Source organism: Callionymus lyra, chromosome 7 (genome assembly GCF_982586985.1).
Source record: "Callionymus lyra chromosome 7, fCalLyr1.hap1.1, whole genome shotgun sequence".
Lineage (NCBI taxonomy): Eukaryota > Metazoa > Chordata > Actinopteri > Syngnathiformes > Callionymidae > Callionymus > Callionymus lyra.
The window spans coordinates 5,717,857-5,741,209 of record NC_141824.1 but is presented as its reverse complement, the minus strand read 5'-3'; the positions used below and the strand labels follow the sequence as shown (position 1 = coordinate 5,741,209).

The window sequence follows — 23,353 nt, the reverse complement described above, 5'->3', positions numbered from 1 at the left end:
CATGACTAAAAATAAAGCCAATATTGTCTTGTACTTTTAAATAACAATGCATTTGTAATATAAATGATAGTAATGTTAATAATCAAAGGTAGATGTAATTACAGTTAATGATTGCTTCAATATAAAAATATGGAAATGTGAAAAACTTATTTTTCTAACTATAAATGTTAAGAAGGATCAAGAGTTGCCAGTATTAGTTTCTGCCACGATTGGTCTCAGAGAATCGTCTTCACTGAACTGGTAATGTTTAAAAATAGGAAGTGGAACTGTGATAGTTGTAAGATGAATGCTCCAGTAAAGCCATGAGCAAAACCATGGACAGTTGGTGGTTAGAGGGGCCGGGTGAGTAGCAGTGATGGTGTGTCTGTCTCTTTTTGCCCTGCAGCCCCCCCGACCCACCCCGCCCGCTGCTTGAGGAAGCACCGAACACGGACCTCAAGCCCCCTCCTATACTCCTACCCCAATGACATAGTCTTTGATTTTGAGCCCGAGCCTGTTTTCCGAGGTAGTTAGGCCTCTGTGTGTTCCTGTGTTCTTCCTCTCTTCCCCCATCCTCTTCCTCCTTCACCTACACCTCCACCCCAGCACAACAGCCCCTTTACCTTGTGTCAAGTCCACTGTGTGTGTTTCCCTCTTTATGTTTTCACATGTTCTCTCTCATGGTTGTGGGATTCACTTCAATCTTACTGTTTCAAACACTGTGATGCACTTTTGTTACACACAGACTTCAAAAGAGTCGTTTTCTTCATCATTGTATGGTAAATATATGCAAATAAATGATGCTGTTTTTAAGAGATTCCTTAGATAAGTCAAGCCTTTTGATAATGAATGTAGTATTTAAAATGTCCATGTATCATTTACCAGTGTAGCTCCATTAAAAAATATGTGGCCCTATAAATAAAAAAAAGTCTAACTGAGCTATTTATTTATATATATATGACCTCTTTCATCGAATTGCATAAACGTGACTGCAAGTCAATAAAATAAATAGTTTTAGATTTGTAATTATTAAGGCTTTTAACTTGTATAAATCATTCTTGAAAGTATTCACAATTGAGAGTCAAAGTACGAATGAGTTTCATTCATGATGTAAAATGAAAAAATAATAAATCATAGGGTAACAAACATTATTTGCCACTGCATGACCTCTTCTGCACATTCAAACGGCAAACGCACTCTTTAAAGTCAACTTTCTTCTTCTCTCCTCTTCTGCCTTAACTCACTTTTTCAAGCTCCAAATGCTTTTTCTCTGTTTCCCCTGCTGTCCAGGTACCACCACAGGTCTGTCCGCCACTCCTCCTGCATCTCTACCCGGCTCTCTGACCAACGTCAAGGTCCCGCAGAAGTCCCCGTGTCCACAAAGAGAGCGCAAGTCGTCGTCCTCGTCTGAAGATCGCAATAAAATGGTAAGAGACCGTCTTTGTGCTTTGATGAACGTTGCTGTGGTGATGATGAAGGTGATGGTGATGTGCCGTGAAACAGAAAACTCTCGGGAGGAGGGACTCCAGCGACGACTGGGAGATATCTGAGGGCCAGATCACTCTGGGTCAGAGGATAGGATCTGGTTCATTTGGAACGGTCTTCAAGGGAAAGTGGCACGGTAAGAGTCGGTCTAAATAGTTTAGTTTAACGCTGCTAGAGTCTACAGACTAGTGTTAATGAAGTTTCTTTTATAAGGGATGGAGATTATTAAGGTTTTATACCAATGTGAATGATTTTTATGAAATTGTTACTAATAGGATACATTTGGAACGTTACATCCTTATCCTTAATATATATATTTTAAACAAAATCAGAAAGAAAATGGCAGCAAAACCGAACGTTTGGTAACTGCCATTTATATCATTATCGTGGCGAGTGTCTTTGCTAATCCCTGGTCCTTTGTAAACATGTTACAGGGAAGATAAAAACGAGCTTAAATAGTTCGACCAGACTCAATAGAGAAGTGGTGTCAAACTCAATCACACAAATCTTCTAGCAGTTGAGGTTGTGGGTCTAACAACATGTAGATTTGCTAGGGTTCCCTAGAATCCATAAAAGTATTTAAAGGTACTACAGTACATTCAAGAATCTAATGATAAGGCCTTTGTTTGCATTGAAATACAATTTGAACCAGAGACTATCAGAGCTGATTTACATTGAGGTTCTACTTCAACATGCTTTATGTTGAAACTTCATTAGGAGAAATTGTCTCTGGGCATTATGGGAAATGTGAATTTATTGAGTTTTTTTCTAGACAAAGTGTTTCATGATGTCTAAAAGTTGTACCAGACGGGAGTCAAGAAAACGTTTTCAATGGACTAAAAATATATATATTTTAAACATCTTTTTATTCATTTTCAGATATTAAGACATACATTTTGAAACACACACACAAAATAAGTAAAATAAAAGGTATAATACAAAAACAAAGAAAGATCCCACCCTCCACCCCCGTAGAAAACCACCCCGCGGTCTCAGAAAACCACAATCAACTCAAAAAGGAACAATGATGCATAATAGTATACATTGATACAAACAGACAAAAACAAAAAGAAACAAAAGAAAAAACAATACTCCATACATATGGTGGTAAAAATAAAAATAGAACCCAAACTGTTCAAGTATTATGTAAGGTTCAGCTCTTTAACATGCTGCATGAAAGGAGACCAGGTTTCATGAAACTTCTCCAGACAATTTGACCGACTGTATTTTATTTTCTCTAACTGCAACATAGAGAGAAGTTCTTGAACCCAACTCTTAAATGATGGTGGCTTGTCTGACTTCCACTGCAGAAGAACAAGTCTGCTGCCATCAATGAGGAAAATGCAATTGCGTTTGCATGTGCTGTATTTACAGAGAGGTCAGGTGGAGGTCGACAAATATACACATGTGTGGAGAAGGTGTTATTGCTTTTTTACACATGCGGGAAATACATTCAAATATTCTACTCCAGAAACCTTTGAGTGATGGACAATGCCAGAACATATGACCCAAAGTAGCTGGTCTGTGAGAACATCTTAAACAATGTGGACTGACGTCTGGGTAGATTTTAGCAAGTCTCTCATTTGAATAATGCAAACGATGTAACACTTTAAATTGTATGAGACGTTGCTTTATGCAGTAAGATGACGAATGGATACACTCTAAGCTACGCTGCCAGAAACTTGCAGATCATTTAATGTTTCAATCGTGTTCCCAGGCTTAGTTTTGTCCCATGACAGAGGTTTGACATTTTGCATGATCCTCTATATTTTGGAAATATTACCTTTTATGTGTGGATTTAAGGAAAGAATCTCATTGCATGTGTTGTTGGATTGCACAAGTGGAAATTTAAGATATTTATTGGCAAAACTCCTGACTTGGAGATATCTGAAGAAATTACTTTTATGAAGATTGTGTTTTTGTTGTAGCTACTCAAATGTTAGAAAATGATTATTTTGAATCAAGTCTTTTAGAAATACCAGTCCACTACTGTGCCAGACCTGGAAACCAGTGTCCATCTCGGATGGGGGGAAAAGATGGTTATTCAATAAGGGAGAGAATGTACTTAAATCTTTTAAATTAAAATGTTTCCGAAATTGATTCCAAATCTTTATAGAATTTTTCACAACAGGGTTGGAGATCTGGTGCTGGCCTATTGGTAGTGTAGCACTTAGCAGAGAAATGGCATTATTATTATTTATTTCCAAATTAGCCCAAAGTGGACCTCGTTTTTCCCGCCATGCACCAACACAAAATGCAAATTTGCACACATTTGCTGCCCAGTAATAGAACATAAAGTTAGGAAGACCAAGTCCTCCCTCCAACCTTGGAATTTCCAGAAAACATTTTTTCATTCTTGGCACCGATCGGTTCCATATAAATGCAGAAATTAAACTGTCAAGTTCCTTAAAAACAGATTTGGGTAAATAATAAGGAATCATTTGAAAGAAATAGAGGAAACGGGGAAGAACAGTCATCTTTATAGTGTTCACCCTTCCTGCTAATGAGATTGGTAAGTGGCTCCACCTTAAAAGGTCATTTTTGGTTCAAACAGAGTTTTGAAGTGATTGTGGAAGAAATCTTGGTATACATGTGTAATCTTTAAACCCAAGTAGGTACATTTGTTTGTTAACTGAAAGGGGAAGATATTATAGTTGATTGATTTTGCCAGATCATTGATTGGAAATACAGCACTTTTTGAAAAATGTAATTTGTAACCTGAAATGTGACCAAATATTTTTAATATTTCAATAACTCCAGGTATTGAAACAACTGGATTAGACAAATAGAGCAAAAGGTCATCAGCATATAGTGAACTTTATGAATTTCCTTGTTCCTCAACACTCCAAAGATTTCCTCCTCTTTCCTCAGAGCCTGAGGCTCAATAGCTAAATCAAAAAGAAAAGGTGAGACAACAACCCTGTCTTGTTCCTCTGTAAAGTTTAAAATACGTTGATGTTATTGAGTTAGTGTGTACTGCAGCCACTGGTGTGGAATAGATTATTTTGATCCAAGATATAAAGTTCCAACCAAAACCAAATTTTCCCAACACTGTAAATAAGTATTTCCACTCCACCCGATCAAATGCTTTTTCAGCGTCAAGTGAGATAACAACTTCTGGCATTTCAGTGGAATGGGAATTATATAAAATATTAAGTAAACGTCGCATGTTAAAGAAAGATTGCCTACCTGGCACAGAACAAGTCTGGTCAGGGTGGATTATTTTGGTCACTGTTTCCAGACGACGAGACAGAACTTTAGTGAGAATTTTTTAGTCGCAGCAGAGAAGGCTTATGGGCCGGTAAGGTAAGGTAAGGTAAGGTAAGGTAAGGTAAGGTAAGGTAAGGTAAGGTAAGGTAAGGTAAGGTAAGGAAAGGTAAGGTAAGGTAAGGTAAGGTAAGGTAAGGTACGAGCCACATTCTCGCGGGTCTTTTCCTTTTTTAGGTATAACTGTAATAGTTGCCTGATTCATTTTTGGTGGTAGTTTTAAAGTTATACGTGTTTCTTCAAATAATTGACTTAAAATAGGTGAAAGTTTATTTGAAAACATTTTATAAACTTCAGTGGGAATCCATCTGGACCATGTGCTTTTCCGCTTTGCATTGAGTTTATAGCTAGAGTTATTTCCTCTGTTGTTATTCTGGAGTCTATAACAGATTGTTCTTGTTTATTCATTTGGGGAATTTGCATATTTTCTAAAAAGTCCTCAATCTCCAATGATGTTGCAGAAGTCTCAGAGGTATAAAGGTCACTATAAAATGTTCTGAACTGGTCATTAATAGTTTGTGGATGTACAGATGTCAAACCCTCAGCTGTATTCATTTCAGAAATGATACGATTTGCTGCCGTTTGTTTGATTTGGTGACAGTAGTCGAGCCACTTTGTCACTGTGTTCATAGTAGGTTTGTTTTGTTTTCAGGAGGAGTTTCTCAATTTGGACAGTGGTTAAATGATTGTATTCGGCTTGTAATAATTGTCTTTCATTGAATAAGGATGGATTAGGCTGAGATGCACATTTTTTATCTAATTGTAATCATTTCTGCTGTATCTCATTGAGGCGTTTAGTTCTTTCTTTCTTGACATTTGCTGAAAATGAAATCATTTGTCCCCTTAGATAAGCTTTGAGTGCCTCCCAGATTGAAGTGTAGGACATCCCGGGAGTAATATTGATGTCAAGAAAGAAATCAATTTGATCCGAGAGAAAATGTTGAAAGTTTTTGCTTGACAATAAGAGCGGGTCAAGACGCCATGTGCGTTGAACTGGTGCACTGTCTGGAAATGCTATGTCCAGTTGGACTGGTGCATGATGGGAAATACTGTGGTATTGGCATTTTGTTACACACGTCAAAATTCTGTTGTCTATCAGAAAAAAGTCTATCCTCGAAAACGATTGGTGGACATGTGAAAAAAAAGAATATTGTTTGGTAGTGAGGTTTAATTTCCTCCAGGGGTCAGTAAGTGCATAAGATTGTTTAATGAGATTTACTGTATTTGCTGATTTTGATCAATTATTTTGAAGTTTAGTGGAGGATCTATCTAACGTTGGCTCAGGTACGAGATTAAAGTCACCTCCTAAAATGATGTTATATTTGTTAGGATCTGGAATAGTTGCTATTAGTCTAGAGAAGAAGTGAGGATCAGTTAGGACCATAAACATTAACTAGTGCCACCTCAGTTCCAGACAATCTACCCACGACTATGATATATCTTCCCTTGTTATCAGATATGAAATTGTTTAGTTGAAAACAGACTCCTTTTCTAATAAGTATGGCAGCTCCTCTTGACCTATCCCCATAATCAGAGTGATGTTCTATCATCCCCTCTTTAACTTTGAGTGTTCTTCTGGACGTAAGTGTGTCTCTTGTAAGAACATTATCTCTCCACCTAATGACTTCAGGTGTGTAAGAGCTTTGTTACGCTTAATAGTAAGTAAGTAAGTAATATTTATTTATATAGCGCTTTTCGAGACCAGGGTAACAAAGCGCTTAAACAATCAAAACAATACTCAAAAAAGTACATACTTTAAAGATCAAGATAATACTGAGAACAACACAGGAGTTCGAGAAATTCAAGGAAAAGCCTGAACAAATAGAAACGTCTTAAGATGTTTCTTAAAGGAGTCAGTAGATCATCAAGAGCAAAGAGAGAAGAAGATTGTTCCAAAGCTTAGGAGCAACAGCCTGAAAAGATTTCTCTCCTCTGGTCCTGAGTCGTGTGCGTGGAACCATCAGTAGATTCTGATCCACAGACCTCAGAGCCCGAGCTGGGGTGTAAGGCTGGATCAGATCAGTGATGTAAGGAGGAGCCTGACCATGAATAGATCTGAAAGTAAGAACCAGAATTTTAAAGTTGATCCTGAAAGAAACTGGAAGCCAGTGAAGAGTTTTAAGGACCGGAGAAATGTGAGTTCTTCTACTAGAGCAGGTCAGAATTCTGGCTGCAGAGTTCTGAATCAACTGCAGACAAGACACATCCTTCTTGTTAAGACATGAAAACAAACTGTTACAATAGTCCAGACGAGAAGAAACAAACGCATGGATTATAAGATCCAGATCATGTTCCGACAACATTTTCCTAAGTTTAGAGATTTTTCTCAGTTGAAGGAAACAGTTTCTGGTCAGTTTTCTGCAGTGTTGAACAAGAGACATGTCTTTATCAAATACAACACCCAGGTTTCTCAGGCTCAGTTTGACAGACTGACCTAAGTCACCCAAGTACTGACTCAACCCTGGAATCTTATCATCAGGAGCAATCACCAGAGTTTCGGTTCACTCCTTTTACGTTCCAGCTTATAAAGGGTGTTGAACCTAAAGACAGTGGGTTGTGACTCATATTTTAACATGGGTGTAAATACACTTGTAACTGTATGGAGTAAACATAAACAAACAAAAACAACATCAACAAATAAACCTACCATAAAAGGTATCTGCACTAACACGCTCAGGAAGCTAAAGTTGGCCCCAACAGAACTTGACTTAATACAATTAAGGCTCCACTGATGTTTTTGTTGACATACTCGCGCCTCTGCAGCAGTAGAAGGATTTCTCCACATTCTTGTAGGTGATTCTGAAGCGGGCAGGATAAGCAAATCCGAAGCGAACCCCGTCCACTCCACGAAACCGACTCTTGACGTCATTGAACGCCGCGCGTGCTTTGGCAACACTTGTCGGGTCAGGAAACACTGAGATGCTGACTCCGTCCACACTGATGCGTTGTTTGATCCGAGCGAGTCTCAGGATGTTTTCACAGTCTTGGAAGTAGTGAACGCGGGCTATGATGGTGTTTGACCGGCGTCCCTCTGTAGATCCAGGCGTGGAGAGACGGTTCTGTCCAGGAGCGTCCTTCAGATCAAAGGCTGCAGAAGGACATAGACTCGGTGTTGCATTCACGGGTCTCCGGGATTCCGACGATCCTTCCATTGTTCCTCCGCGACCTCGCCTCCAAGTCCTCGCATTTATTGTGAAGTTGGTCCACGACCCCCGTGAGCCGCTTCACCTCCTTCTTGAGTGAAACAACATCATCCGTGCACGTTGACAAACTTTCTTCCACATCCTTCACCGTAGCTTTCATGGCGGAGAGTTCAGAGGTCAGAGTTCAGAGTTGATCGTCGACCTGTATTCTTTGAGCTCCGCTCTCGCTGCACCAATATCCGCTGGAATCACCGCCATCTCACTTTCCAACACTGCGCCAACTTCTGTTTGAAGGATTTCAAGTAAATCCTTGCGCACCGAAGATAGTAGTTCCATCTTGAGCGATTCAGTGACCGACGCGTCGGGTGCGGAGACACTCCTTCTCAGGAAAGCTACTTCAATGGAGCTCGGGGCTAAAGTCGGCGTCGAAGGCGAAGGCCTCGTGGCTTGAGTCGCTGTTTGCCCACCTTTGCTTGATTTACCAGCCATTTCAAAGTTTCGGTTTTTAGGCATATGGTTTAGCAAAGGTAAAATTGGAATGTTTTCCAAAAAGTGCGCTGAAAAAATTACTTTTATATAGTCGTTCTGTGGAGCTCCAAAAAACATGTCTACTCCATTGCTATGCTCAACAGCGCCCCTAAATATTCAGGTTTTTAACAAAATACAAACACATATCTCTACTAGTCTCACAAATCAATGAATCTGACAAATAAAAGTTTCTGCTTCTGAATCCTTTAAGCAGAAATGATGCCAAACTTGATGGTTTGTTAGAGCAAATGAATCCTAAAGCTTTAGTTAAGGATGAACTACTCTAATGGAAGTCTTCAGTGGTTCATGAGGCTTAATCTCACCATTACTGCTAAACTCATAAAGGTTTAACATTTAGTTGTTATGAACCAACAACCACTCTGATCATATTCCTCTCAATACTGCACAAGGAAGTAAAGAAGGATCATCAATGACAGAGAACATATGAAGTCAATCATTATTCTCTGTCTGCTTCACACTCAGGAAGGAATATCACAACTCTTCATCATGGTTAGTGACACCAAACACTTTACAAACACATTTCTTAAGTTAAGAACTATAGAAATGATCCCTGAAAGTATAGTCTTAACTTATCTCTGCACCAACATCACACTCCATCCTCACACCAAACTATTATAGTGATGGTTGATTTTTTATTTTAGTTGAACAAACATGATACTGTGTGATTCACATTAAATACACAACTTGAAATGTATTTACAAATCAAACACATGCACCACAATACTTTCAAACTAGGTTTCTACATTATTTAAAAAACACACGTAGTAAAGTCAATATTAGAATAAACAAATGTCAATTAATAATATACTTTGTAAGTATTCTTCATGAAGCAGTGTCATTATTTTTCCACTAGATGGCGGTCTCTGCACTATTCTCCATTGTTTTGAACAATTTTTCGAATGAAACATCACATCATTTTTAAACTGATGGCGCCACCTACTGACCTCTAAACAACATGACACTGTTTCATTTGGCTTCATCAACACATCACTATTAAACACACAACATGAAATGTATGTTTATATCAAACACATGAACCATAAAGCTTTCAAAGTAAGTTCCTACATTATTACAAAACATGGAGTAAAGTTAATATTATAAGAAACAAATGTCATTTAATGAATAATGTTGAGTAAAATATTATTTATTTCTGTGAACTACAGTACAAAGAACAGTTTGTGGTCAACATTAGAACAGAGAGCAGAGTCAGCATTTCTTCAGTTTGTTGTAGAGCCAACCAGTTGAGGAACCAGTGATTTGTTGGAGCTTCTGGTGCCACTAAAATCAACCTCAAACCCTCGAGCCTCACTGTTCTCAAGAGGAAAGAGGAAACACTGGTGGAAAACCATAGAAAAGCCTTGGTCGGCACAATGGATGATCAAAAACCTTCATCCCAAGAGTAGGCTTGTCTGACTGAAAGAGAAGACTGTGTTCTCGTCCTGGACAAAGTGCAGAATGAGACAATATTTACACTTTTAAAATGGAAAACCAACACTCTGATCATATTCCTCCCCTCAATACTGTGAACTTACATATTAATCCAAATGAAAGTTCAACACATGCACCAAAATGTTCACATTGAGTGTTTAAACCAACCATGTGGAAATGTTTAATGTTTCATCTTGACAAAGAAACAAAAGTGAGAAGAATTATTTTCAATAAACTATCATCAAGAACAATTTCTAGTCGAAGTGTGTCAGGAAACTTGTAGATTCATAACTTTGTTGGCAGCATTACAGACTCAACACAACACGCTCAAAAGATATTCAGTCAGGGAAGAATCATTGTGGCAGATAAGGACAATCACCATGAACGGATACTGATCACATTTATTTGTGTAAAAACAAAACCTGATTGAAAATGTTAATTAAAATGGATTTAAAGACATTTTGATGAAGTTAAATAATGTAGCTTATTAGACAACTTTATTTCTGTCTGAGATTTATCAACTAAAAAAACAATCAAATATTGTATACTTTAAGTAAAAATGATATATTTTAATTCTATAATTCAACCTGAAAGTTAATTTTTTTATTTTCTCCACTGCTTATATCCCCACTTTCAACCTGCTGTTGCCTGAGACCTTTACTTTCTCTGACAGGTTTACTTTTGAGGGCCAGTTCATGCTAAGGTTTGTGGGTAAATAGTACCAAGAACAGGCAGTTCTGCTTCATTGGTGCTCCGCCCTCCAACGGCTTCGCTATGGGTTTACCCCGAGGCACCGCCTCGTCTCTGAGAAAGCTTAATGAACTCGCCACCCAGCAGGGGGCAGTACCTTCCTATAAAGGCGGGCAGCACCCGCCGCACTTCCTCCTTTTTCAACTCAGCGAGAAAGCTCCTGACAGTGGAATGTAATGATGGCGAATGAATATTGAAGTGAACCATGTGTGCACGAAGACTCCCTGAAGAGGAGACACACATGTCTGCTTCGTTTGCCTAGAGGCCCAAATCACACGGGATGATTATGTGGCCTTCCGAGCGCTTCCCACGGCTTTTGACAGTGTTGGGAAGCGTTCGAGGCTTGTCGACCCACGCCGCCTCAGATCATGATTATGATCAACACAGGACTGCCGTGTTGTTTAAAATAACAACACGGCAGTCCTGTGCGCTGCACTCGACAAGCTCACGTTCCAACGTGTTGGGCCCTGATGAGTCGAGCTGAGTCGTCCATCGATCATGAACAGATGTCGACGAGGAGGACGACTGGCTCGCTGCATGGAGTCGACCATGGGGTATGCGAGAGCGATCAGGTGAGTATCTCTTGCAGGCCACATGGCCCTCCTGCAGCACTCGACGGGTTCACTTGAGAGGTATTAGTGTGCATGTGGCTCCGCCTGTGAGTGTGACGTATTCACAGGCGTCATTAGAGACTTTCGCCGCTAATGCTAAGCTAACATGCTCCGCCGTTCATAGACGGCGAGAGTTTCCTCTCAGAACACAGTTCGGAGGAGGTTTTAAACCCCTTCGTCCGGGTCATACCGAGACTGTAATAACGGAGTCTGTCCACACGAATGAAGGGCAGACTCAACCATGTGCTTTGTTTCCAGATAAGCAAATGTCCACGAGACCGGCTTGATCAGCTGTGTTTACTTCACTTCCGTGTTGACATGCGCTGACGGGGTTTGACCGCTGATGAGCGTTGTCAAAAAAATCCCGGCGCCATGGATGACGTCACGTTTGGCGGAGAAACGTCATGGATGACGTCACGTTGGCGGAGAAACTTCATGGATGACGTCACGTTTGGCGGAGAAACGCCATGGAACGGACGCACCATTGAGAGGAATGGCCCGGCAGGAGGCGGCGCAGCTCCGCCATCACCTGCATGGGCGTGATGACGAGGCGCGACGGGGATACGCGGAGAAGATCCCGTTCGTCGGCCTGATAAGCAAATGTCCACGAGACCGGCTTGATCAGCTGTGTTTACTTCCGTGTTGACATGCGCTGACGGGGTTTGACCGCCGATGAGCGTTGTCAAGAAAATCCCGGCGCCATGGATGACGTCACGTTTGGCGGAGAAACGTCATGGATGACGTCACGTTTGGCGTGATGACGATGCGCGACGGGGATACGCGGAGACGGAGATCCCGTTCGTCGGCATCATCATCTGGTGCTGGGGGGAAGCGTCACCAGAGACCAGCCACCCCAGCAGCACCAACAACATCGGCAACAGCGGCGGCGTGCGACGAGTGAGCGTCGCCAAGATCCGCAGCGCGAGCCGGGGAGCCAGCAGCCGCAGCAGAGTCGACGGCCGAGGGCTCCTCCACCCCCCCTATTCATTCAAGGGAATGTGTCGGGAATAAAACAAGAGAACGTATGACGTTTCTGTGGTTCGTTCTGAGAGAGATGTTGGTAGCGTGCATGTGTTTCCGCCTGTGAGTGTGACGTATTCACAGGCGTCATTAGAAACTTTCGCCGCTAATGCTAAGCTAACATGCTCCGCCGGTCATAGACGGCGTGATTTTCCTCTCATAACACAGTCCGAAGGAGGTTTTAAACCCCTTCGTCCGGGTCATACCGAGACTGCAATAACGGAGTCTGTCCACACGAATGAGGGGCAGACTCCAACCACATGTGTTTTGTTTACAGACGAGCAGAGGTCCGCGAGACCGGCTTGATCAGCTGTGTTTACTTCCGCGTCGACCAGCGCTCGTGCCCGACAGAGCGTGACAGCTGATGAGCGCTGTCTACAAACACTGGCACCGTGGAGGACGTCACGTTTGGCGGCGGAGAAGCGCCATGGAACTGACGCAACCTGGTGTTTTTACGCGCGAGTTTTTTCGCCGTTCTGAGACCAGGCGAGGGCGAGGAACTTCCGTCCCGTCTGGTCGATCAACTGGAGAGGTGCGTGGCGGTCGGATCTCACGAGTGACGAACAGGTCGGGACCGCCAGCGGGGCTGGAGAATGTACGGGACCGGGTGAGTGATGCGGTGCCGACGCGCGCGCGACCTAACTCACTTCAGCTCCGGGTTAATTCTCCAGCGCTTTCCTCCACATCGCGGGTTTTGTCAGCTCCGGTGACACTAAGAAGTGCTCAGGGAGTTGGGAAGACTTCCGGGGGGGAAGGAAACACGCACGACGCGCATCTGAGGTGTCTCACGCGCACTTGCGCGCTTCTCCCACAGAGCCGGCTTTTATGTATGAGAGTGGGGGTTCTAGTGAATCCAACTCGAGTACATGCTCTGTGGATTCAAGAGATAGAGACGCGGCTTGTGTGATGCCCTTTCGTCTACGGCCCGTCCATGGGGGGCGGGCCGGAGGACTACCCAAGGTTCGCCAGGGCTGCGGTTCTGACAGAACATTATTCGGCTTGGAGTCGCCTGGTTTTACTTCTAGGACCCACTTGGCTGGGGGGAGTAATCAGGCGGGGCTATGCGCTACAGTTTGCCCGTCAACCCCCGCGTTTTTTCAGGGATTCTCTGGACGCGTATGGTGGAGCAGGAGAAACTATCCTGTCTGAGAAACGAGGTGTCTACTCTGCTGCAGAAGGAGGTCGTAGAACTGGTCCCTGCAGCCGAGATGATGTCAGGGTTTTACTCCCGGTACTTCCTCGTGGCGAAGAAGACCGGGGGTTGGAGGCCCATTCTGGACCTCAGCTATTTGAACAAGTTCATAGCTACCCGCCCGTTTCGCATGTTGACGGTCAAGAAACTGCTTTCAGGTGTATGTCCAGGAGATTGGATGACATCTATCAACCTGACCGACGCGTACTTTCACATACCGATAGTCAAGAGACATCGAAAGTACTTGCGTTTCGCCCTCGAGGGTCGGGTGTTTCAGTACACTCGACTTCCGTTCGGCTACTCTCTGGCACCCAGGACCTTCACCAAGTGTGTGGAAGCGGCAGTGGAGCCTTTGAGAGTGAGTGGGGTAAGGATCTTGACCTATCTGGACGACTGGTTGATCCTTGCCAGGTCAGAGGCAGAAAGTTACGCTCACACACAGAAGGTGTTGAGCCATATTGCCACCCTGGGGTTCACAGTGAACCTCAGCAAGAGCGCTCTGACTCCAGCTCAACAGTTAGTTTACCTGGGGGTACTGTTGAACTCGGAGGAAGGATACGCGCGCCTCCCGGACGTGCGTATCCAGCCCATTCTCCGACTGACAACACAGTTGCTGGAAGCTCGGTGTCACGTGACAACAGCAGGCACTGTTATGTCCCTCCTGGGGCTCATGGCGGCAGCCCACACGGTTGTTCGGCTGGGCTTGCTGCACATGAGGGAGCTTCAGAGATGGTTTGGTCGTCTCAAGCTAGACCTCAAGCGGGAAAGAGGTCGGAAAGTGCGCCTTCCCGCTCGGGTTTTGCAGGACATCCAGTTCTGGAACTCTCACGCCAACCTCAGGCGGAGAGTTCCATTGGGTTGCGTCCTTCGTTACACTCAAGTGTTCACAGACGCTTCCCTGACAGGTTGGGGAGGCACCTCGGGTCAGGCCTATGCCAGTGGGGTCTGGAGCAGTCCGGTGCTCAGACACATAAACTGGCTAGAGCTGAAGGCAATTCACAATGTCCTGCTTCACCTCTCTCCCCAACTGTCACAGTCCAACGTCCTAGTATTTTCAGACAGCTCCACCGCCGTGGCGTACGTAAATCGCCAAGGTGGAGTCAGATCCCCAGCCCTTCTGTGTGGCAAGGAAGATTTGGCTGTGGGCGGACTGTCACCTGCTTTCGCTCAGAGCCCAGCACGTCCCGGGCGAGCTGAATGCAGTAGCGGACAGACTGTCGAGGGGGGCCGTCCAGGACGAATGGGGTCTGTCCGAGGCAGTGGCAAGCGAGATCTGGTCTCGATTCGGTCACCCGGTTGCAGACCTCTTCGCCAGCAAGGAGAACTTCAAATGCCCATTTTGGTTCTCCCTCAGGGCTTCGGACCGCCCCCCACTAGGCGTGGACGCTTTAGCCCATTCGAGGTGGCCGGTCGGTCTGCTGTTCGCCTTCCCTCCTCCGCGGCTCCTTCTCCCCCTGATTCGGAGGACGAGGCGGGGGGGGCTGAGGTTAATTCTAGTGGCACCAGACTCCCCGGGGGCGCTCTGGTTCCCAGAGCTGGTGCGCATGGCGGTCGGGGCCCCGTGGGCCATCCCTTGGGGCCCCGCTGCCCTGTGTCAGGCGGGGGGGGACACTGACAGCGCCCCCGGTGCTGGGCCGGCCTCTCAAGGTGTGGCTCCTGCACGGGACGAGCTGATCGGGACCCTGGACCCGGACGTTCTCCACACGCTGGAGAACGCCCGGGCCCCATCAACACGTAGGCTTTATGCCTCAAAGTGGGGGATATTCTCCCGCTGGTGTTCAGACAGGTCCTTGGACCCCAGCTCTTGTTTGGTCTCCGCTATCCTGTCTTTCCTGCAACATTTGCTGGATAACGGGCGGACTGTGGCGACACTGAGAGTGTTCGCATCAGCCATAGCGACGAGGCATGTCGGTTTTGAGGGTGCCTTTGGTGGCGCGTTTCCTGCGGGGTGCCTGCAGGCTTCGACCTCCTGCAAGGCCTTCCAGCCCTCAGTGGGATCTCCAGTTGGTACTGGACTCTCTCACAGGGCCGACCTTCGAGCCTCTTGACCAAGTCCCATTGGATATCTTGTCTTTCAAGGTATCGCTCCTTCTGGCACTAACAACCACGAAGAGAGCAAGTGAGCTTTGTGCCCTCTCCATTAGCCCTGAGTGTCTTTCCTTTGGCGTCGAGGAGTCTTCGGTGTCTTTGCGTTCCGCCCGAAGATTCTGAGTTCCTTGTTCCGGGCGACGACCTTCACGCTGCGGGCCTTTCACCCGCCGCCTCACTCGGACCCGGGTCAGGAGCGTCTCCACCTGTTGTGTCCAGTGAGGGCGTTGGCCTGTTACTTGCGGCGGGTGGCCGAGTTTAGGCGCTCTGATGCCCTTTTTGTCTGCCACGGTAGATGCCGGCGGGGAGAGGCTCTCTCCCCCCAGAGGTTCTCTCATTGGGTGAGATCGGCCATTATCCGTGCCTACCGAGCAGCGGGTGGATCCGCTCCTAGCGGTCTGAGGGCACATTCCACCCGTGGCGTGGCAGCCTCAGTGGCTCTTTTGCGGGGTGTGGCAGCAGAGGATATCTGCTCTGCTGCCTCTTGGGCGTCCACGTCTACCTTCGCTAAGGCCTATCTCCTCGACGTAACGGCGGGATCAGTAGCTCATACTGTCTTGAGCGCTGTTGTGCCCCCCTCAGGGCCCACGGCTCAAGTGGGATTGGACCCTGGGCCGGCGGGGCCCTAGTGATGCTGCTCCAGGAGCGGCGTCCAGCTGGGGGTACATTTATCCCGTCAGGCTTCGCCTTTTGGGTAAACCCATAGCGAAGCCGTTGGAGGGCGGAGCACCAATGAAGCAGAACCCCTGAGTTATCTATTATAACCTCAGGTTCTGCGAGTTGGTGCGAAGCCCTCCAACCTCGTCGCCCAGCGGCCGCCCTTCTCGCTGAGTTTTCAGTTGGAGAAAGTGCGGCGGGTGCTGCCCGCCTTTATAGGAAGGTACTGCCCCCTGCTGGGTGGCGAGTTCATTAAGCTTTCTCAGAGACGAGGCGGTGCCTCGGGGTAAACCCATAGCGAAGCCGTTGGAGGGCTTCGCACCAACTCGCAGAACCTGAGGTTATAATAGATAACTCAGGGGTTTTACTTCCTGTGAGACCATACAATGTTGGAGAGATCGTAGAGCACCAAGAGCTCACTGACCAGGAGGGAACTGAAGATAGTTCAAGTGTTTTTTTAACTACAGAAAGTCTGTCCGTAAAATAATGATAAAAATGGTTCTTGAATTGATGAAAATGACTGAAAATCATTCAAATGTATTTACTGTTTGAGCTCAATGTCATGTTTGAACCACTAGAGGGAACTAGAAGCTTTTCTCGTCTCCACAAAAAACTCGTTTATTTTTTACTTTCATAGTAAAATTTTAGAAAAACTTCTGAATAAAAGAGAATAGAAAGGAAGGAAAGAAAGTTTATACATATAAATCATCGTATGTCAAAATAAAAAGCAATTCAATCCACTTTTATTTCTCTTCACTTTAATTTGACACTCCTGGTATTCCATAGTTCACATTCTGCGTGACTTTAAGGTTCAGAAGAACGACTCTAAGAAATAATAATAAAGTTTAAAGTGGAGTTTTTGTCACAGAAAATAGTCGTAATAACATGTTTGGTTTACTTTCACTTTCCATCTGGACGTGACGTCACACTGAATCCTCATTGGCTCAGATATTTCTTCCTGCGTCTGTTGTTTACTTTCACTTGTACTTCGTTCGTCGACCTGAAGACTTGTTGGATCCTAGTCTCCAGAAAAGAGCTGAAGATGAAGAAGGTGTTGTTTGTGCTTGTTGTGTGGATCCACAGCTCAACTGCGAGTGAGTCTCCTTCCTCCACTTTCATGTGTTCACACCTGCGTCACCTTTTATTTCTCCAAATACTCTTCACTACAACCTTCATGACCTTTTCACTCTCAGAGGAGTCAAAGTGTTTCACTGATTCACTTTTCATCTCAGAACCGTGAAGAAGTCGTACACAGAAAAGTAGATCCGAGCTCAATGTCAGGTGCTCACCTGGTGGCGCTGTTGAGTCACTTCTGTTGATTGACGGAGGAACTTGTTTGACGCTGAACAGAAAGTGACTCCAGAGTTTTGCTTCATGAGCTGATCACTTGTTTTTAAACGATGCTGCCATCAGGAGATTCATTGACTCACAAGAAGAGCTTTTACAATTTTCATTGATTTGACTTTAGTAAACAAGTCTATCATGAACTAAAATGAGGAAATAAAAACAAAGAAAGTGTCGCATTTCTTAAGTGCGCATGTTCAGACAACCTTGTAGCTCAGCTCACTTCAACATATTATCACATCTCACAGTTTATTGGAGCAACTCAGTGAAGCAGCTGCTCTGAACTTGTGTTTGGACTTAAAATATCTAAATGAAACATTTACAATCATGTTGAACAGTAATCTTCAGAAACATGTTATTTATAAACTGATATAAACTCATGTTATTTAAGTTCATCATTAACCTTAATGTCCTTCAATGATCTTTATTCTATCAATCATTCTTAGATTTGTTCCATGAACTTGGTTTTAATATTTTATTATCTATGCGTTTTTTAAAAACAATTTCAATTTAGTTGTTTGATCTTTTTCAACATTGTTGCTCCTGTTTCTTCTTAATTCATCCATTTATTCTTTTAATTCTCTTTATTCCTTATTTGTTTTATTATAAATATTTATTACATTTCAGATTGTTATTAATATTAATCGTTTTTTCTTCTTTCTTCTTCTTCTTCTTCTATAGTTGTGTCCCAGTTAGCCAGGGTTCTTGGAGAGTGAAGTGTGAAGGATGTTCTGCTGGTGTCCGTGTGTGGACGTGAACTTTGTGTCACTGCTGACTGTCCCTCTGTTCTTCACCTCTTTGTCTTTGTAGAAGATGTGATTGTTCTGCTGCATCACAACGTTGTGTCATCAGAACCAGAGAAGATCTAAACTTTGTTTTTGTGTCTCACAGTGATTCACACGATGCAGTTTTTCATCACTGCGTCTGCTGGAGTTAAAAACTTCCCAGAGTTTGTTTGTGTCACTTATGTGGACGGAGTTGAAGTGGAACACTACGACAGCAACACCAGGAGAAATGTACCCAAACAAGACTGGATGATCCAGGTCACAGCAGATGATCCTCAGTACTGGGAGAGAGAGACAAATATCTTAAATAATGAACAGCAGGTCCAGAAGATCAACATTGAAATAGCAAAACAGAGATTCAACCAAACTGGAGGTTTGTTGTCTTTAAATCAATGTTTGACCTTAAACTGAATCATGTTCAACCTTTTTACATCCTGAACCATCAATCTTGTATACAGAGTAGATCAGAGGAGGAAACTGGAGTAGATCATACAAGTTCAGAGAAGGAGAGAAGATCACAGTGGAGTATTAAACAGTGGAGTAGATCGCAATGGAGTATTAAACAGTGGAGTAGACCACAGTGGAGTAGATCACAGTGGAGTATTAAACAGTGGAGTAGACCACAGTGGAGTATTAAACAGTGGAGTAGATCACAGTGGAGTATTAAACAGTGGAGTAGATCACAGTGGAGTATTAAACAGTGGAGTAGATCACAGTGGAGTATTAAACAGTGGAGTAGATCACAGTGGAGTATTAAACAGTGGAGTAGATCACAGTGGAGTAGATCACAGTGGAGTATTAAACAGTGGAGTAGATCACAGTGGAGTATTAAACAGTGGAGTAGATCACAGTGGAGTATTAAACAGTGGAGTAGATCACAGTGGAGTATTAAACAGTGGAGTAGACCACAGTGGAGTATTAAACAGTGGAGTAGACCACAGTGGAGTATTAAACAGTGGAGTAGATCACAGTGGAGTATTAAACAGTGGAGTAGACCACAGTGGAGTATTAAACAGTGAAGTAGATCACAGTGGAGTAGATCACAGTGGAGTATTAAACAGTGGAGTAGACCACAGTGGAGTATTAAACAGTGGAGTAGATCACAGTGGAGTATTAAACAGTGGAATAGATCACAGTGGAGTAGATCACAGTGGAGTATTAAACAGTGGAGTAGATCACAGTGGAGTATTAAACAGTGGAGTAGATCACAGTGGAGTATTAAACAGTGGAGTAGATCACAGTGGAGTAGATCACAGTGGAGTATTAAACAGTGGAGTAGATCACAGTGGAGTATTAAACAGTGGAGTAGACCACAGTGGAGTATTAAACAGTGGAGTAGATCACAGTGGAGTATTAAACAGTGGAGTAGATCACAGTGGAGTAGATCACAGTGGAGTATTAAACAGTGGAGTAGACCACAGTGGAGTATTAAACAGTGGAGTAGATCACAGTGGAGAATGAAACAGTGGAGTAGATCACAGTGGAGTATTAAACAGTGGAGTAGATCACAGTGGAGTATTAAACAGTGAGGTAGATCACAGTGGAGTAGATCACAGTGGAGTAGATCACAGTGGAGTATTAAACAGTGAGGTAGATCACAGTGGAGTAGATCACAGTGGAGAATGAAACAGTGGAGTAGATCACAGTGGCGTATTAAAGAGTGGAGTAGACCACAGTGGAGTATTAAACAGTGGAGTAGACCACAGTGGAGTATTAAACAGTGGAGTAGATCACAGTGGAGTATTAAACAGTGGAGTATACCACAGTGGAGTATGAAACAGTGGAGTAGACCACAGTGGAGTATTAAACAGTGGAGTAGACCACAGTGGAGTATTAAACAGTGGAGTAGATCACAGTGGAGAATGAAACAGTGGAGTAGATCACAGTGGAGTATTAAACAGTGGAGTAGACCACAGTGGAGTATTAAACAGTGGAGTAGACCACAGTGGAGTATTAAACAGTGGAGTAGATCACAGTGGAGTATTAAACAGTGGAGTAGACCACAGTGGCGTATTAAACAGTGGAGTAGACCACAGTGGAGTATTAAACAGTGGAGTAGATCACATTGGAGTATTAAAAAGTGGAGTAGACCACAGTGGAGTATTAAACAGTGGAGTAGACCACAGTGGAGTATTAAACAGTGAAGTAGATCACAGTGGAGTATGAAACAGTGGAGTAGATCACAGTGGAGTAGATCACAGTGGAGTATTAAACAGTGGAGTAGACCACAGTGGAGTATTAAACAGTGGAGTAGACCACAGTGGAGTATTAAACAGTGGAGTAGATCACAGTGGAGTAGATCACAGTGGATTATTAAACAGTGGAGTAGACCACAGTGGAGTATTAAACAGTGGAGTAGACCACAGTGGAGTATTAAACAGTGAAGTAGATCACAGTGGAGTAGATCACAGTGGATTATTAAACAGTGGAGTAGACCACAGTGGAGTATTAAACAGTGGAGTAGATCACAGTGGAGTATTAAACAGTGGAGTAGATCACAGTGGAGTAGATCACAGTGGAGTATTAAACAGTGGAGTAGACCACAGTGGAGTATTAAACAGTGGAGTAGATCACAGTGGAGAATGAAACAGTGGAGTAGATCACAGTGGAGTATTAAACAGTGGAGTAGATCACAGTGGAGTATTAAACGGTGGAGTAGATCACAGTGGAGTATTAAACAGTGGAGTAGATCACAGTGGAGTATTAAACAGTGGAGTAGATCACAGTGGAGAATGAAACAGTGGAGTAGATCACAGTGGAGTATTAAACAGTGGAGTAGATCACAGTGGAGTAGATCACAGTGGAGTATTAAACAGTGAGGCAGATCACAGTGGAGTAGATCACAGTGGAGAATGAAACAGTGGAGTAGATCACAGTGGAGTATTAAACAGTGGAGTAGATCACAGTGGAGTATTAAACAGTGAAGTAGATCACAGTGGAGTAGACCACAGTGGTGTATTAAACAGAGGAGTAGATCACAGTGGAGTATTAAACAGTGGAGTAGATCACAGTGGAGTATTAAACAGTGAAGTAGATCACAGTGGAGTAGATCACAGTGGAGTATTAAACAGTGAAGTAGATCACAGTGGAGTAGACCACAGTGGTGTATTAAACAGAGGAGTAGATCACAGTGGAGTATTAAACAGTGGAGTAGATCACAGTGGAGTATTAAACAGTGGAGTAGACCACAGTGGAGTATTAAACAGTGAAGTAGATCACAGTGGAGTAGATCACAGTGGAGTATTAAACAGTGGAGTAGATCACAGTGGAGTATTAAACAGTGGAGTAGACCACAGTGGAGTATTAAACAGTGAAGTAGATCACAGTGGAGTATTAAACAGTGGAGTAGATCACAGTGGAGTATTAAACAGTGGAGTAGATCACAGTGGAGTATTAAACAGTGGAGTAGATCACAGTGGAGTAGATCACAGTGGAGTATTAAACAGTGGAGTAGATCACAGTGGAGTATTAAACAGTGGAGTAGACCACAGTGGAGTATTAAACAGTGAAGTAGATCACAGTGGAGTATTAAACAGTGGAGTAGATCACAGTGGAGTATTAAACAGTGGAGTAGACCACAGTGGAGTATTAAACAGTGAAGTAGATCACAGTGGAGTATTAAACAGTGGAGTAGATCACAGTGGAGTATTAAACAGTGAAGTAGATCACAGTGGAGTAGATCACAGTGGAGTATTAAACAGTGGAGTAGATCACAGTGGAGTATTAAACAGTGGAGTAGACCACAGTGGAGTATTAAACAGTGGAGTAGACCACAGTGGAGTATTAAACAGTGAAGTAGATCACAGTGGAGTATTAAACAGTGGAGTAGATCACAGTGGAGTATTAAACAGTGGAGTAGACCACAGTGGAGTATTAAACAGTGAAGTAGATCACAGTGGAGTATTAAACAGTGGAGTAGATCACAGTGGAGTATTAAACAGTGGAGTAGATCACAGTGGAGTATTAAACAGTGGAGTATTAAACAGTGGAGTAGATCACAGTGGAGTATTAAACAGTGGAGTAGATCACAGTGGAGTATTAAACAGTGGAGTAGATCAGGTCTCACTCTGGTTTCTCTCTCAGGTGTTCACATCTTTCAGAGGATGAACGGTTGTGAGTGGGACGATGAGACTGGAGAGGTCAAAGGTTATGAACAGTACGGCTATGATGGAGAAGACTTCATCGTGTTTGACCTTCAGACTCTGACCTGGGTCGCTCCGAGTCCTCAGGCCGTCATCACCAAACACAAGTTGGACCAGGATGAAGGCTTGAATAAATATAATCAGTTCTATTACACCCAGCAATGTCCAAATGAACTGAAGAACTTTGTGAAGTTTGGGAGCAAAACCTTGATGAGAACAGGTAGTTCCATGACCTTCTTCTCCTTCTTCTCTCTTTCCTCCTTCTCTCCCTCCTCTCTCTCCTCATGTCCTCTCTCTCTCTCTCTCCTCTTACCTTCTTTTCCTCACCTCCACCCCTGTCCTCCCTCCTCCTCCTCTCCTTCATTCTCTGTCCATCCTTTGACTTTCTCTCTGAAGTGTGGTGTCTCTCCCTTCAGAGCGTCCACGAGTGTCTCTCCTCCAGAAGACAGCCAGCTCTCCGGTCACCTGCCACGCTACAGGCTTCTACCCCGACAGAGCCATGTTGTTCTGGACCAAAGACGGAGAGGAGCTGCACGAGGACGTGGAACACGGAGAGATCCTCCCCAACCCTGACGGAACCTTCCAGAACATGGTGGACCTGAAACTCCCGTCTGACGACTGGTCCAGGTACGAGTGTGTGTTTCAACTGGACGGCATTCCGGAAGACGTGGTCACCAAACTGGATCCGTCAAACATCCTGACCAACGGTAAGAGTCTTCAGAACCTTCTTGGTGTCTCCAGAGGTTTCTTTCATCCAGATGAGAGTCCAGGTGTGGTCAGCATGGATCTGCTGAATGAGGCCCCACCACGTCTCTAACACTGGTCACCTGATCATGTCTCCACTTACTTTGCTCTCCATCCACAGCCAGGACTTTCCTGACCTTGTACATCATCATGGCCGCCGTCGCTGCCT

The 23,353-nt window shown here is 44.0% G+C and overlaps 1 protein-coding gene and 1 non-coding gene across 2 annotated transcripts; one reads left to right on the top strand and one right to left on the bottom strand.

Moving 5' to 3' along the window:
- The first annotated feature begins 302 nt into the window (after positions 1–302).
- LOC148074784 (major histocompatibility complex class I-related protein 1-like) lies at positions 303–23,257 on the top strand. The gene is made up of 7 exons (XM_087796116.1): positions 303–342; positions 386–505; positions 1,270–1,406; positions 1,483–1,600; positions 18,399–18,671; positions 22,382–22,660; positions 22,857–23,257. Exons 1-7 carry the CDS (start codon positions 303–305, stop codon positions 23,255–23,257), a joined length of 1,368 nt encoding a protein of 455 aa, XP_087652242.1.
- Positions 8,777–8,989, bottom strand: LOC148074785 (small nucleolar RNA U3). Its single transcript, XR_015711947.1, has one exon. It is a non-coding gene; the product is annotated as a small nucleolar RNA U3 (small nucleolar RNA).
- Positions 23,258–23,353: the final 96 nt, after the last annotated feature.